This window comes from Scleropages formosus, chromosome 5 (genome assembly GCF_900964775.1).
Source record: "Scleropages formosus chromosome 5, fSclFor1.1, whole genome shotgun sequence".
Classification (NCBI taxonomy): Eukaryota; Metazoa; Chordata; class Actinopteri; order Osteoglossiformes; family Osteoglossidae; genus Scleropages; species Scleropages formosus.
The window spans coordinates 3,404,215-3,418,634 of record NC_041810.1 but is presented as its reverse complement, the minus strand read 5'-3'; the positions used below and the strand labels follow the sequence as shown (position 1 = coordinate 3,418,634).

Below are 14,420 nucleotides of genomic sequence, written 5' to 3'. Positions count from 1 at the left end.
TCACAGACACGGCACCTGCCCCACTCGCGTAACCTTCCCAGAAAATGAAGTCCTTACTACTGTATTGTATCAATTCATGACCCTAAGCACGTGCATTAGTTTTGTGTCATTGTCTTAGCAGCAGTAACATTTAAAAAATTTAATTGGGATCAGTATTTTTCCTGGGTTAAAATAAATACGAAGCACGCGGCTTGCCATCACGAGCACAGTATGTAACTGTTCCCTTCTTGACGCGTTCCGGTATGATACATGATGACGTCAGACACGGTGAACCTTGGAAGGGGCGCCAGTCCATTGCAAGGCGGTCTCCGTCACACAGAATAGGAGCAATTTGGAAACCCGCGTGAGTCCGCGTCCAAATACAGTCTTGGCCGCCCCAATTCCGTTTTTAATATAAAATGGGCAGTTTGCAGACCACATTGTCCTACTAGGTACCACGATTTTTTGGGATTTTTTTTTTTTTTTTTGTGTGAACTCGCAAATACTTATCTGCATGTGGATGTAGTCTCATGCTATGACTGGTTTGTGCACAACAGCACAGTAATTCTGTCCCACCCTGGGGCTTCTGTATGGTTGGTGCACCCATGCTGTATGATGTTTTGGGGGGGAGGATATAGTTTAAAAAAATACACCTTGTGTGATGTCACCTGTTTCCACAACCTTGTGCTAAAGCAGCAGCATCATAAATCACTGCAGTTCAGTGTCACTCTGTTGCCATTTTCACACCAGAAACATCTGCAATCCTGTACTGGAGAAGCATTTATTAGACCTTAGAGAGAGAGGCCACAGTGCTCAAACAAACATGATAAGAGAGTATTTCCATTTTCAACATGCAAGGACAGGCATTTCTGAAGGAGCCATAACTGATACGTAGATGGTTTAGTCTGAGATCACATTTTATGTCACTGGATGCAATACCACCTGCAAACTTTTCAGGTTCCTTCCAAATTTTTACAGTTTACACACTAGTCGGTCCACAAACAAGAGAAAAAGAAAACTAGATACATTTTATCCTGCCTTTATTATTTATCTTTACTAAAGACAATACTCTAAATTCACAGTTCAGGACAACTTCTAAACACCTATACAGTTACAGTAATAACACAGAAAAACATATCATTCTTTTCTTATTCATTTAGCATTATAGTGTTGAGGAATATTCAGGTGCACATTGGAATATGCAAAAGAACAAATCATCTACTTAATACTTTCACTTAATTTTCACACCCTCCCAATTACTGCTAAAAGGAAGGGCTAGAATTAAAGAACATACTGTATGAAAGACAAGAAGAAATGATACAGGAAGTTACTGAACAGTACATGAGAAGCCGATAACCCCAGTATCACATAGGAATATAACCAACAAGGCTGTTTTCTAAATTCTGCTTCTTTACAGAGGTCTGTGAGCCAGTAATAAAATACCATTAGATGTTTTCAATTAGTGGCTAAAATTACCCTAAACTTAAGATAATTTCAGTATTTTGGGTGAAATAGCTATGCTGATACATTACTGACTGGCTCATCCTGTTGTAAAAGAGGAAGTTTGTGCAGCACATGTAAAAGAAAGAAATATATTTTATTAGATATTCCTCTCTATACAGGAAGCACAGAGCAGACTTAATAATGATCACAGCTCTTGTACCAGTGGAAAGCAGGTGGGTGAGACACTGCAGGGTTTCTATATTTGCTAGGAAAATGTTCACAGGTGAAAAAGGTAATACCTGCTTATTTAATACTTCAAGTGTCAGTTTTTAACATGTCTGAGCATACATTACCTTTGTGCAGGTAAATTTTTCTGGTTTACAATACCTTCAGAAATAATGTAATACAAGAATGGAGCGCTTCTTACAAAAATGAGACAATGTATCATTTTGGTTATAAGTTATTTTTAAATAAGTTCATAACACTTTTATAGAACAAAAAAGTAGTCCAGTATAGGATTTAATGCATTCCAGGAGCAAAAAATACTGAGGTAGTAATGTGCTTGGGAATGGTACCCAGCTTACTGTATCTGAGTAATAAATTACATTTTTATAACTGACCTTAGATAAACAAAATATGTGTTGTAGTATAAATTAAATTCCAAGCAGCAGTCTTGAGATGCAGCCTTGGTGCACAGATGAAAGCTGAAAGACTGGAATGCTGTACGAGGTACACTGGAGAAAAATACTGTAAAATATCATTTTACTGGTTCCTCAATAAAATGTCATCTATGAACTGATGAGGAAACAATTACGTCTAGATTCTTTAAAGTTGTTCACATTAATACATATCTCTCTTCCTTAAAAAAAAGATTTATGAAAAACTGAATCCTTCATGACGTTTTCCTTTCTTAAATATACATGATTACACATTGTGGAATATACTTGGAATGTGTGCCAGACTGAAAGTCCAAATTTAACTGAAAATTTTACATGGAATTGCAAATTCCTGTTAATAAGACCTCATTTAGTCCACAGATGTGAGACAATTGCAGGAAATTCACAAAGGAGGCATTATCTTCAGGATAACCAACTACTTCTGTCCCAGGGTAAAACCTGGAAGGCACATACACTCTTTTCCCAGCGTGGTAAAGTCACAATCTTTACTCTTCACCTTGGGAAACAAAATTGAACACATCATCAAAGAATATATGCTCTTTTGAGTAAAGCAAGCAGCCTGTCAAATGTGGCCAATTTTTTCCAAAAAATATAAACTTTTGATAAAACAGAGCTCTCAGAATTTGGAATGTTAATTTAGTTACATGAAATATTTAGCACCACAGAAATGTGTAACAGGAGAAAGGACAAGGAAATGAGAAATATACCTTACGGCTGCTGCTAGATCACATACTCCCAGCAGATGCCTCTATGAATATAAGAAAGATACATCAGAAAATTACAGTAATTAGGTATAATTTCCACTTTAAATCTGTGTTTATAAGTTCAGAAGTGTAGTAACTGGTGTCAGATTACCTTGTTTTCCAGCTCTGGCAGCAGGTAAATTGCCTTCATCAGGGGGTGGGTTGTTCCCTCTCAGTGGGGCAATTGCTAGAACCTTTGGTGTCTTGGGTACTTTAGGGACACCCTCCAACACAACTACTATGTATTCCCTCATGGGGGCTTGTTTGGGCTCTGCTGCTGAACTTTCCATCACCTGCGACTCTGTTGGGACGTTGGTATCTTGCGAAGCCTCTGGAGATATTTCAGTGGTTGCGCTTACTGCTCCCTTCACAGCTGGCTCAGGCTCAATGGCTGAGGATATTTCTGGGTCCATTGATGAAGCCACTTCAGTCTCCACAGGGCTTGCTTCTGCTTCCACCTCTGGAACATCCATCAGTATATCCACTGTAGTCTCTGAGGTCCCCATTTGCAGAGTTTTCAAAATATTGAGTTTGGGGTCTGCCACTGCTGTGTTAACTGATGTAACAGCAGGCACACCTGTAGTCATATCTATATTCTTCTCCAAAGAAGCTTCAGTGTCTTTGGTTGCTGGAGCAGCATCTGAGTCATCTCCTATAGCAAATGTAGCTTCTTCTGCTGCTGTAGCACCTGCTGATTCTTCTTCCAGAGCAACTGCAGGTTCTTCTGCTGTAATAACTTCTGGCTGTTCTCTCATAGCAGTTGCAGATTCTACTGTGGCTGCAATAACATCTGGTTCTGCTTCCACAGCAACTGCAGGTTCTTCCGTGGCTGTGATGACTTCTGGTCCTTCTTCCACAACACCTGTAGGTTCTTCTGTGGCTCTGATAACTTTTGGTTCTTCTTCCACAGCAACTGCGGATTCTTCCATGGCTGTAACGACCTCTGGTTTTTCTTCCACAGCAACTGCAGGTTCTTCCATGGCTGTAATGACCTCTGGTTTTTCTTCCACAGCAACTGCAGGTTCTTCCATGGCTGTAATGACCTCTGGTTCTAGTTCCACAATATCTGCAGGTTCTTCTGTGGCTGTGACAACTTCTGGTTCTTCTTCCACAGGAGCTACTGGTTCTACTGTGGCTGTGATAACTTCAAACTGTTCTTCCACAACAACTAGAGGTTCTTCTGTGGCTGTGATAACTTCTAGCTGTTGTACAGCAGGAATAGGTTCTTCTATTATTGTAACACCTGTAGATTCTTCTTCCATACCAGCAACAGGTTCTTCTGTTGCTTTGGCACCTGTTGATCCACCTTCTACAGGAACTGTTGGCTCAGTTTTCATACCTGCAGGTACTTCTGTTGTAGTCACAATTTCTGGTTTGACCACTGAGGGCACCTGCTCTTCTGCCAGAGTTTCATCTGTGACCACAGGCATCTCCTGGGTCACACAAGGTTCTTCCACCTCCACAGTTGCCAGTGAACCATTGGTTTCCGCTAGCTCTGTTCTTACATCAGACTCCTCTCCAGTGGCAGTCTGATCTGGAGCATCAGCTGAACTCTCCTTGGACTCTTCTGTTGTCACAGTGACCGTCTTCTCAGGGGGTTCCACTGCTGCTTGCGGGATCTCTTCCACAGACGCAACGACCATCTTCACTATCTCTGATGCTGGTGCTGCTGCCGTCACCATTTTGACAGCCCCTAACAGGTCCGGTATCAACGCTGAAACACAGAATTAATGACCTCGGAATCACTGACCTTCCACTGAGAGAAACTGTTAGATTTTCAGGAAGGGATTCATCTGGATTTATGTGGATGTGGATTAAGGTAGCATTTTTCATCAACGGTATTATAGTGCAGATAATAGTGTAGTTGTCATCACTAACACACTCAATAGTTTTTGCAGACACATTTGTCCATCACAGATGAAGGTGAAAAGTAAGTTTCAGTGTAATACTGCTGAATATACCTCTGCAAAATATTTTTTACCTAAATATTGCAAACATGAGCAAGGGCTAAATATAAAGAGTTTGGAAGCTAAAGTGATAAATGAAGGAGTACGGGGTACAAGGATTTTGTGATGGGGGAGGCAGTGCGCTCATAGGAAAACTGTCACATTTACATAACACTTTACAGGAATACAAGAAAACTTTTGCAAATAGGCACTTAAATATGGCTTTCAAATAATATATATTCAGGGTCATTAGACCCACTAGTAACTTAGCTGAGTCAAGGGTTACACCTCTAGAATAGATGTTTGGTTTTCAAAATTTTAAGAAGAGCAGTACTTGTGCCTTTTTACAAAAACTGCATAGGCCCCTGTACTTAAGTTGCCTTGCACCAGTGGTCATTACTGTTGTATAGGGGTTAGGAAGTTTTTCTACCCTATAATAAAAATAGGAGTACAGTAGAAACACAAGCCTCGGCTGCATTTTTCGTCATTAAGAAACTAGAATCAGATTAGCATTTTCACACAAATATTGTCTACTTGACTATGATCTAAAATATGTTGGCGCAGGCAGTTAAAGGAAATGACATTTCATAGGTGCTCCATGCCAAATATCACAAAGAACTGAAGAATAAGCAAATTTTCATGTCTTTTTAAATGTTATATTCCACCAAGTTTGTGACACATGTCTACATCCAAAAAACAATTTTATTTTTAAAAGAAAAAAAAAAAAAACTGAAGACTTTTTTTCAACAAAGACAAGATGATTGAACATCTCATGTAATTAAATCTCAGAATACTCAAAGTATATTGTGTATTGAACTGCTACAATAAACATAATGGGCCTAAAATGTGTCAGGTTTTATTTGCACACCAAACTAAGACCAATTAAACACACAAGATATTAAGTTGTCAATAACTTTATTGTATGGTCTGAGTTCCCTTAAATTCAGTTCCCTTACATTTAATTTATTCCATAATTTATCATACATATACATAGTGTCATGATAGTGTTATGCTCCAGTGTACCCTTCCATAAAGAGCTCAGCCTTAAGCATTAAAAAAAAACAATTTAGTTCAAACAAAACGTTATTCTATTCCCTGCTGAACTCCGGATTGCCATTGATAAGTCAGTGAAACCTGGAACATCCTTTTATCGAGTGTTATTTCTTAGTGATATCTGGCAGAGAAGCACAATTAAGGCTTAATGCATTTATGGTCAACAAGCATGTGCATCACTAAGTAGTAGTATTCTAACCCTCAACATTAGAACACAAGAAGTTCCAAGATGTTCTTGTATGTGGAATTTGGCTTCAAAAGAGGTAGAGCAGGTAAAGCAAGTGGTCACTACTCTGGGTTTCCCAAGAGCAATTTAGGTCAAACCTGTGAAGAAAGACCTGGTGGGTCTTGGTCACAGTACACAAGACTCTGTGTAAAGAATTGCTAAGGATCTAAATGGTTAAAAGGTATATATGCTGCTATTTCTGCCAACTATACACCCGTAGATAAATTGCACATTCAAACATTTTATATCACTGCTCAGATAAAGGGGACAGTAAACTTTACTTATATCAATGGGAATGAAGAGGAGGGCAGAAAAACTCTTCATCAATAGCTCAATCCTTGAGCAATACATTAAAGCACAAAGAGAGCCTGAATGAGCAAATGCTTTAAAACCTGAGTCAATGGTCACATGCTTTCCAAGCAAGAATTCTGAATATCCATCTTGACCTTCTACTTTCAACAAAAGGGAAATCTACTCAGTTTTACTAGGATCCTCAGAAATAATCAATGGGGCATTTGTCACAAGCAGCAGGTTTAAAATTTAATCCTTATTACCCCCTCTAAAATTTAGAGATCTTTTGTTTTAATATAGTGTCATGAGAACTGAAACATGAGATTCACATCCATAAAGCAAATTTTCACAGCATCAGTGGGTCTGTTAACTGTGTGAAATCTTTCTTGCACCAGTACAGTGAACACAGTATGCTTTCCAGTATGTACTGTGTGTTGGAAACCTCAGGCCTCAGAGGACTCTGTATCCAGGGCTGCTGAGCCCACCGGCACCTCCTCAGATGTTGAATCCATACCATTGGCCTCCTCTGTTGCAGAAGGTGTTTCCGTGGAGGTTTCCTCCACGGCTTCCGCCAATGCAGCTTCCACTGCTGCCTCAGGCTCAACCACAGGCTCAGTCTTAGCCTCTGCTTCGACCACCGCCTCCTCCACAGGCTCTACTGCTTTCACAGCCTCAGCCATTGGTGCTTCTTCTTCAGCTGCTTGTTCACTAGTCTCACTTGCCTCTTCAGCCTCTGACTCTAGCAATGCAAATCAACAAATCACAAAAAAAAAAAAAAAAAAAATTTGCAGACGCATTCAAGTGCAAATGTGCATGCAGAAAACAAACTGTGCCAGGTTTGGCCTTTCCCTAAAGGCTATGAGATTAGCAGATAGCTGCCAGCTATGGTTTACTCGAGTTGCAAGGAATTAAACTGGGTTATCATCAATGGATGGTTTATGCCAAAAGCAACTCAATTACAGCAAGATACTTGCCTGCAAAGTTTCAAAACACTTAAAACTTCATTTCCTACATTCAAACAACAAACCAATTCAAATATTGTTTTACCTTAAACAGGATCCATTACATTCTGAGCTGCTCTGGATAGTCTACAGTCATGTTATAAGCACATATGTAAGTGGAGGATCCTCCTGTCTTTGCTGGACTGTTCACAAATGACACATTTCTAGCACACAGCAAACTAAAGCCAGCACTTACTCTTCAGAGGGGCTCTTCATCTGCAAGAAGCAACCTTAAGCAAGCAATACAAGCATGAAAGCAAAAATCTTTACAAACCGCATGCAAATTTAAAAAGGAAAAACCAACTGTCTAGGAAGAGGGACAGACAAAGGGTGAAGAGTGAAGGTATGGTGAGGTTTCAATTCATAGCCACCAGAATAAAGTCAAATTCAAGTCTAATAATGAGAGCCAAAACCCATTTGGTCTGTGCACATTTTAATGCCAAATAAATGAATTCCAGGCTTTACAATGTCAAGCTGTACAAGTAGTCACATTAAAAACCAAAAAGTTATGACTGCATCAAATTAAAATGAAAACTGTAACTTAGACTTTTATGCAAGCATAACTTTAGAGAGCTGGATTCATTCATTCATTCAAGAGGAGAATCCCTTTCCATCCAATGGGCAATTTAAAGTCCCTGACGTCTAGGAAAGCTGTCTCACAGGGTCTTACTCTGAAAAGAGTGACAAAGAAAGAGTTAGCAAGGTCAGAGTGAAATAACCCTTAGTAAGACAGAGCTTCTTCAAAGATCAGAAAAAAACCAAAGGTATTTTCCAACAAGCTTGACATGCTTATTAACAGAGCACTGTATGCCCACCAACGTGAGCAAGTAACGCTGAGGGGTGGTGTTAATATTTAACTGGTCTTCGCAGTCAACTCGGCCAGTGACTAAGTGAGAGAGAAACGTCAGTGGTGACCCTTTTGAGCATGGCAGCGAATTGAGTGGTGTGGCTGGGTACAGGGGAGGGAATAGACAAAAGGAGAGTGGGAGAAGGTGCACTGCCCCATAAATAGGTATGCTGTGTCTGCTTTTACCCCATTCTGATTAATAGGCTAATAACTATTAGCATCTGTATTCACGGATAGGTAGGTGGGGGGAGGATACAAAATTTACATGCAGTTTTCAGTTCCCCAAAAAAAAAAAAAAATAAATAAAAAACCCAAGATGAAGTTCTAAAAAGACTTTTGCCATTTAACAGGGGAACATGTACTTACTACAAGCAGGCATCTACTGTCAATAAACCAGAAAGTCTACTGGTGCATTTTTCAGTTTTATCATCACACAGCACCAACACCTCTAATCATGTCAATGACAACGCTATCCACAGTATCCTCGTCTGTGTTTTACAAACAGGACTGTGTCCGTAGGGGGAAAATAATTCAGTCATTTGGGCTTGATAGAACATCTAGACATCAAGTTCCGAAATTCCTGAACAGAACTTCTAAACAATGTTATCACGGCCGCAGCCACCATAAAACATTGAATGAACATAAATACAGGATGAAGAGTTCAAAAGCAAAAGTTTAGCAGATTATTGTAACAGAGCAATGAATCTAATTTTGTTTTAAATCTGTATGGCTGGTCCCCCAAATATTATCATTTTATGATTATTAATCAGAACAGGGCTTCTGTAGAGCGTGCCAATGTGAGTTCAAAGTGTTATAAGCCAAGGCTACATTAGTTTAGCGAGAAGAAATGAGTCCAACCAGATAATAAACCAGTTAGGTCAATTTTAGTAGTGCAAGCAACTTTACACACAATCAAAAGGTAAAACTTTTTGCATTTAAAGCACTAAAAAAGGATCTAAAAACAAGTCAGGATTATATAAACTTACCTGCAGAATCGCCTGTGAGAAACAAGAAAAAAATCATTTCACATAAACATAATAATCATATTCAGTACAAATCAGCTAAAATTACCATTGCCTTCTCCAATCTCACAACTGTACCAGAAGAAAAATAATAATTCAAAGCAAACATTTCTCCAACATGCACACGCGCACACTTTTAAGCACCATCTGCTCATTAACAGCCAGCCGAAATTAACTCGGCCTAATAGACCATGTTGGAGACCTCACTTGTCATCCACATAGCAATGATGTGAAATGTGATAGGATTCCTGCTTGGCTCCAATCTCTACAACTTGGATGCTCAGGTGTGGAGCTGCTTAAAATCCAGCATCACTAATTTCTGCAGCAGTTCACTCTGGTCAGGCCTACTGTCGCTATTTACAGACACTCTTCAAGACTTGCAAATGGGAGGAGTGTGGCAGATGTGCCAAGTGCAATACCGAAAATCCCTCCACGGTATACGGGCCAAGCAAAGGCCATCAGGGAGGTCAAGGGTTCAGACACACAGAGTGTGAGTACACCTGAATAAGACCACTGTCCTCCATAATTGGAGTATTGTGGTATTTTTATGGGCATGTAGCCAAGACTGGATTTGCTTTAAAGTTAATCATCTTCCTCTCAGTCAGAGGGTAGGACTTCAAGATAATGCTCATGATCACAGTGGCACACAGGTTTATCTTGTGCTTACTCGACACAGAGGTGGTAATCGTTTCAAAAGGAGGATTCAAGGCTGAGTATTCACTAGAGTCTTCTTTACCAACCCACTGGTGCCACTTCTGTGCATTTCCATATCAACAGTATTTTCCCCCCATAGTATGGAAACGACAAATTTATATACATACATACAAGACTGATCCAAACCACTAAGGTCACTAAATGCAATAAAACAAACTCTAGCAGGCCATAATTAAACTCATTTTATAAACTACTATTCTTTCTCAACAAACACACATATATTATATATATATATATGGATTAGAGCCATAAGCACAGTTGCCATAAAGTATATCCCAACACACAAGATACTTGTAAGATTCAATTTCCTTTATAGAAAGCCAGCTTCTGTTGACATGTTTTTAGAAGTATCCCCTGATGAGACAAAAAAGGGAGCAACACAAAGAGTAACAGGCAGAACATACCCTTGGGTGGCCAGGGTTTAGGTTTCCATTCTTCCTTGGGCCTGTTTCCCATTTCAGTTATCCTCTCTTTGAACCGAGCCTTGTCAGAAGACAGAGTTCTATATACCTGCAAAGGCAAAGACAAGAGCATTTGTAAGTCTTTAATAAATGTAACCTTGACATTCAAGTTAAAGTTGTTTTTATTGTCATTCCTCTATATAGCTTGCATACAGTGGAACGAAATGTTTCTCCAGCGACCACGGTGCAACACAGAAAAGGAGTGCAGGACAATAAATACACAGGATGAAGAAGGGGGGGAAAAAAGGGGACTGAACTGAAGGCAGTTTGCAGTGAACATTATAAGTTGCTTTGGAGAAAAGGGTCAACCAAATGAATAAATGTAAATTTGGAAATAGGTCATGAACCTCTCCACCTATTGTGATATTTACAAAAATCAGTTTAAGGCAATGCTTTCAAGCACTATCACCATAGAAAGCAGCAAAAGAGTGAGACCTACTTGTATAAATAAAAAAAAAAAAGCATTACTCACATATACGGCTCCTGCAGAGAGGGACACACCAAAAATGGCAAAATACACAAAGTTTCCTCCGCTGCTCCCAGGCACACTGGAGGACATGTATCTCAAAGGAACCACTGTAAGACACATGACGGAAGGATTTAGCTGATACAGGCCATCTCAAAGTAACCTCTTAAAACATGTGTCAACACAAAATAGAGAAAACTAAACTTCTGGTCCAGTCATACTCTTAATTGTCTCCAAGATCTGAATTATTACTCTTATGATTTTAAAAATAACTACGACTTTACAACCAAAATAATCAATATACATAATAAGGAAACTGAAAAAAACAGCACTGGGTGGCCGACTTGCAATGTCCCCAAAGGATTAAAGGCAATTAGCAGAATCTGGTTGAATAGGTTTCATACCCACAAATACAAGTGAAAGCTGATCTCCTTCAGTCTGAGAGCTCTGAATTATCCTCATTGTCCTGAAGTGCAAACCCTAGCACATTACCCTTCACATCAGCAGCCAAATACACCACTCCTGTAACATACACTCATATTTATCCAGCAGAATGGGAATACAATGATTACAGAAACACATTTCATGAGTATTTGTTTGCCATTAGTTAATGAATTCATTTTAATTTGTACAAAACAGACATCTAAAATAGATGAGTGAAAAACTGAAAATCCACCCCTTGAATACAATAATATACACATTAAGATGAACTCTGCATGCAGGCACAAAGCTAAAACAATGAAATTGAGTGAAAATTAATCCAAAATAGGTCAATGCATGTTTAAAACTTCACAGCCTTACATGTGCATTAAAAATTGATCTTTCTGGAACACAACAAGCAAAATGTTAATGTAGGAAAGAAAAGGTTTCCTCAAAACTGATCTGTAAAACCTCAGATTTCCATTGACACACCCCACACACACACACACACACACACACACACACACACACACACACACACACACACACACCTTAAACCTAGAAGCCATTCTTGAGCACTTTTTAATTGCAATCTTTCACATTAGGGGATGAAAATGTGTCTAAGCTGGGACTAAATCCAACACTTAGCTCTTCTCCAGTAAAGCTACTGACAATATTGTGTTATTTATACTGCTAATCTCCTAAGGCATATAAGAAGTCAAATGTGCAGCAGCGGATAAGGGTATGTGCTCACTGGATTACACCATGACACTATGAAGGCTTATAGCTCCAACATGGCTCCGCGTTACGGTCAAACGCATGTAATAAATATACAGGGGGCCATAAAGGACCACAAAGACCATTCAGTCCAACAAATACTTCCAAGAACCATTTGAATCCTAGTGAAACTGAAAGAGTGAGCTTATATTCCGTAGGGCCAAAACCAACAGCATTCCCAGAAAGTCACGAGTTCATCGCAATCCAATTATATTTGTATATTATATTTATTCATGTAGCTATTGAGCAATTTAGGGTAGGTACATTGCTCAAGGGTACTACACGGGGGGGACTGAACCTGCAACCTTTTGGTCTAAAGGAAGCAGCTCTAGCCACTACCAGCTGCTCCAATTAATCATAAACGATCAAATGGGCCTCTGAAAAATGACAAAACTAAACATTTCTGGGAGCTCACATGCTTAAATGTTTAGGCTATTTATGCATACAGCTGAGAGCACAAAAAATGAGTAAAATACCAATAATGATTTCCAGCACTGGCTACAAAGGCCAGCTTCAGGCTCTTTAAAAAAAAATTTTAAAAATTTAAAAAAAAAATACAGTAATATCACTAAATGAGAATTTTGTGCTCAGCAAGAATTTCAAAAACTGGCCTGAAACAGGAAGGAGCCAAGATGGCCGCCTCGGTGTTCGCAGTTTCACTGCAGTAACCTTGAGTGGAGTGTGGAGCTCATTCCGGAACAGGGCCTCGTGCAGCCAGGCTGCAGGCGCTCTCACAGAACACGGTTTACAGCACTCCCTTTACACCGCCTTCACCTTGCTCAGGAGACACGGACGGAAACACACGCTGCAGTGAAAACGTGTGTGAGAGACCCGACCCACGGCACGAACCCAGACCCGCACCTTTCACGCGCACGAGTCACACGTGACGTGCCCCCCAGCACCCTTTCCTGAAGGTCGGCGCGCGGCGTTTTCACAAATTAATGCGAACTGACTGCGAGCCCGAATAAGGAAGGACGCGGTGAGACTCAATGGCGCTCGCGCGCAGCCGTTCAGTGAACGCGGATTATAAACACAGTACAGAGAGTGAGGTACAACACACCATTCCTACGGTACAGAGTGAGGTACAACACCACCATTCCTCACTCGGGCAAATACGAGATTCATTCTTGCCTGGTTAATATTTCATTAAACAACATGTGTACAGAGCAGTCAGATTTACACGAAAAAATTAAGTAGGGAGAGCAGAATATATTCGAAAACGGTTAAGTAAAAATACATATTGATTGCCTGATAATCATGGCGTTACACACGGCCGCCGAAGTGTGAGGGAGCACAATTTTGGAATTAATAGTGACCGTTCGCTTCTTGAAATGAGCAGGTGTCTGCCTTCTACTTACACGGAAGATATACCGCGTATTAATTAACGTTTTTATAAATTCCCGCGCATATCAAAGTATATATGAATAAAAATGAAACGCCTTACCAGTAGTATTTTGCAGTACTGTTGTAGAGTTAAGCAAAATGAATTGTCAAGGTCATATCATAAGACTACTAGAATAAAAAGAACGTATTATACTATATTTTACACGACACGTACCGTTTCTGGACAGGGGCAGAACGGTGCTGCGCGCCAGGGGGGCCAGGCTCTGCCACGCGCTCCGCCACAGGAACATCGCGGCTACCGTCTCGAGCTGCAAGCGGGAAATGCGGGAGAGAAGCGCGGCGGCGCTGAGGACGACTGCGCGTGTGCTGCGCGTGTACAGGGCACGAGGACCTCTGAGCGCGACGTGCGCCCGAGCACAGTCGGAATGAATGGCAGAGAATTCCGACGCTCCCCCTCCCTCCCTCCCTCTGTGAAGCGTCACACTCGCGCGCGCGAAGGTGACAGCAAGCTCGTTGGACGTGTGCGTGCGCGCGCGCGCGAAACTATACGGACGCTGTAAAACCGGAATTCAAAGAAACGAAATGCGCAGCTCGCTATGCGCGCGTGTGCTGAGTGTGGAACTTTCCCGCAAATACAGTACAAGTACTAAATAACATTGTGAAGGAATTTTACTTATCTGTACATTTCTTCAGACTTAATATGTATTTATTTACACCTCCCTGGATTGTACTCTATAATCAGAATTAGTTCTGAAAAGAACATATTCAGACATGATTAACTTAAGAAAAAACTGTGACTTTAGACATTAAGAAAAACACGCCGTTACGTTTACGCACCTAACTAGGGCAGAAGGTCAAAGATTTCCAGCACTTCGCAGGTACGATCACGTGGCACAGGCAGGTTCCAGAAGAGTGTGCAGACATTCCAGAATACCCTTGAATTGACACGAAAATGTTTACTTTTTAAACGTAACAAAAATTAGAAAGACTGGTTATTCGTATATTAATTT

General features: G+C 40.3%; 1 protein-coding gene across 4 annotated transcripts; it reads right to left on the bottom strand.

Annotated features, from left to right (window-relative positions):
- Positions 1 to 767: 767 nt before the first annotated feature.
- LOC108930847 (ribonuclease E-like) lies at positions 768 to 13,967 on the bottom strand. Of its 4 annotated transcripts, XM_018746319.2 has the most exons (8): positions 13,625 to 13,967; positions 10,876 to 10,979; positions 10,347 to 10,452; positions 9,193 to 9,204; positions 6,873 to 7,097; positions 2,955 to 4,556; positions 2,807 to 2,847; positions 772 to 2,595 (listed from the first exon to the last, which is right to left on the bottom strand). In XM_018746319.2, exons 1-7 carry the CDS (start codon positions 13,698 to 13,700, stop codon positions 2,825 to 2,827), a joined length of 2,148 nt encoding a protein of 715 aa, XP_018601835.2. In that variant the 5' UTR covers positions 13,701 to 13,967; the 3' UTR covers positions 772 to 2,595; positions 2,807 to 2,824. The 4 variants fall into 4 exon arrangements, 2 of the variants coding, with proteins under 2 accessions (XP_018601834.2, XP_018601835.2); XR_001965871.2 differs by lacking the exon at positions 13,625 to 13,967 and adding an exon at positions 11,274 to 11,466 and having other exon boundaries at positions 768 to 2,595; positions 2,807 to 4,556; XR_001965870.2 differs by having other exon boundaries at positions 771 to 2,595; positions 2,807 to 4,556.
- Positions 13,968 to 14,420: the final 453 nt, after the last annotated feature.

Excerpts from the sequence above, each read along its gene's own strand:
- LOC108930847 (XM_018746318.2), bottom strand. The coding sequence starts at position 13,700 with ATGTTCCTGTGGCGGAGCGCGTGGCAGAGCCTGGCCCCCCTGGCGCGC. Across the intron at positions 10,980-13,624 it reads TCTGCCCCTGTCCAGAAACG|TGGTTCCTTTGAGATACATG; the intron begins GTACGTGTCGTG and ends TGTGTCTTACAG. Across the intron at positions 4,557-6,872 it reads TGCAACAGAGGAGGCCAATG|CGTTGATACCGGACCTGTTA; the intron begins GTATGGATTCAA and ends TCTGTGTTTCAG.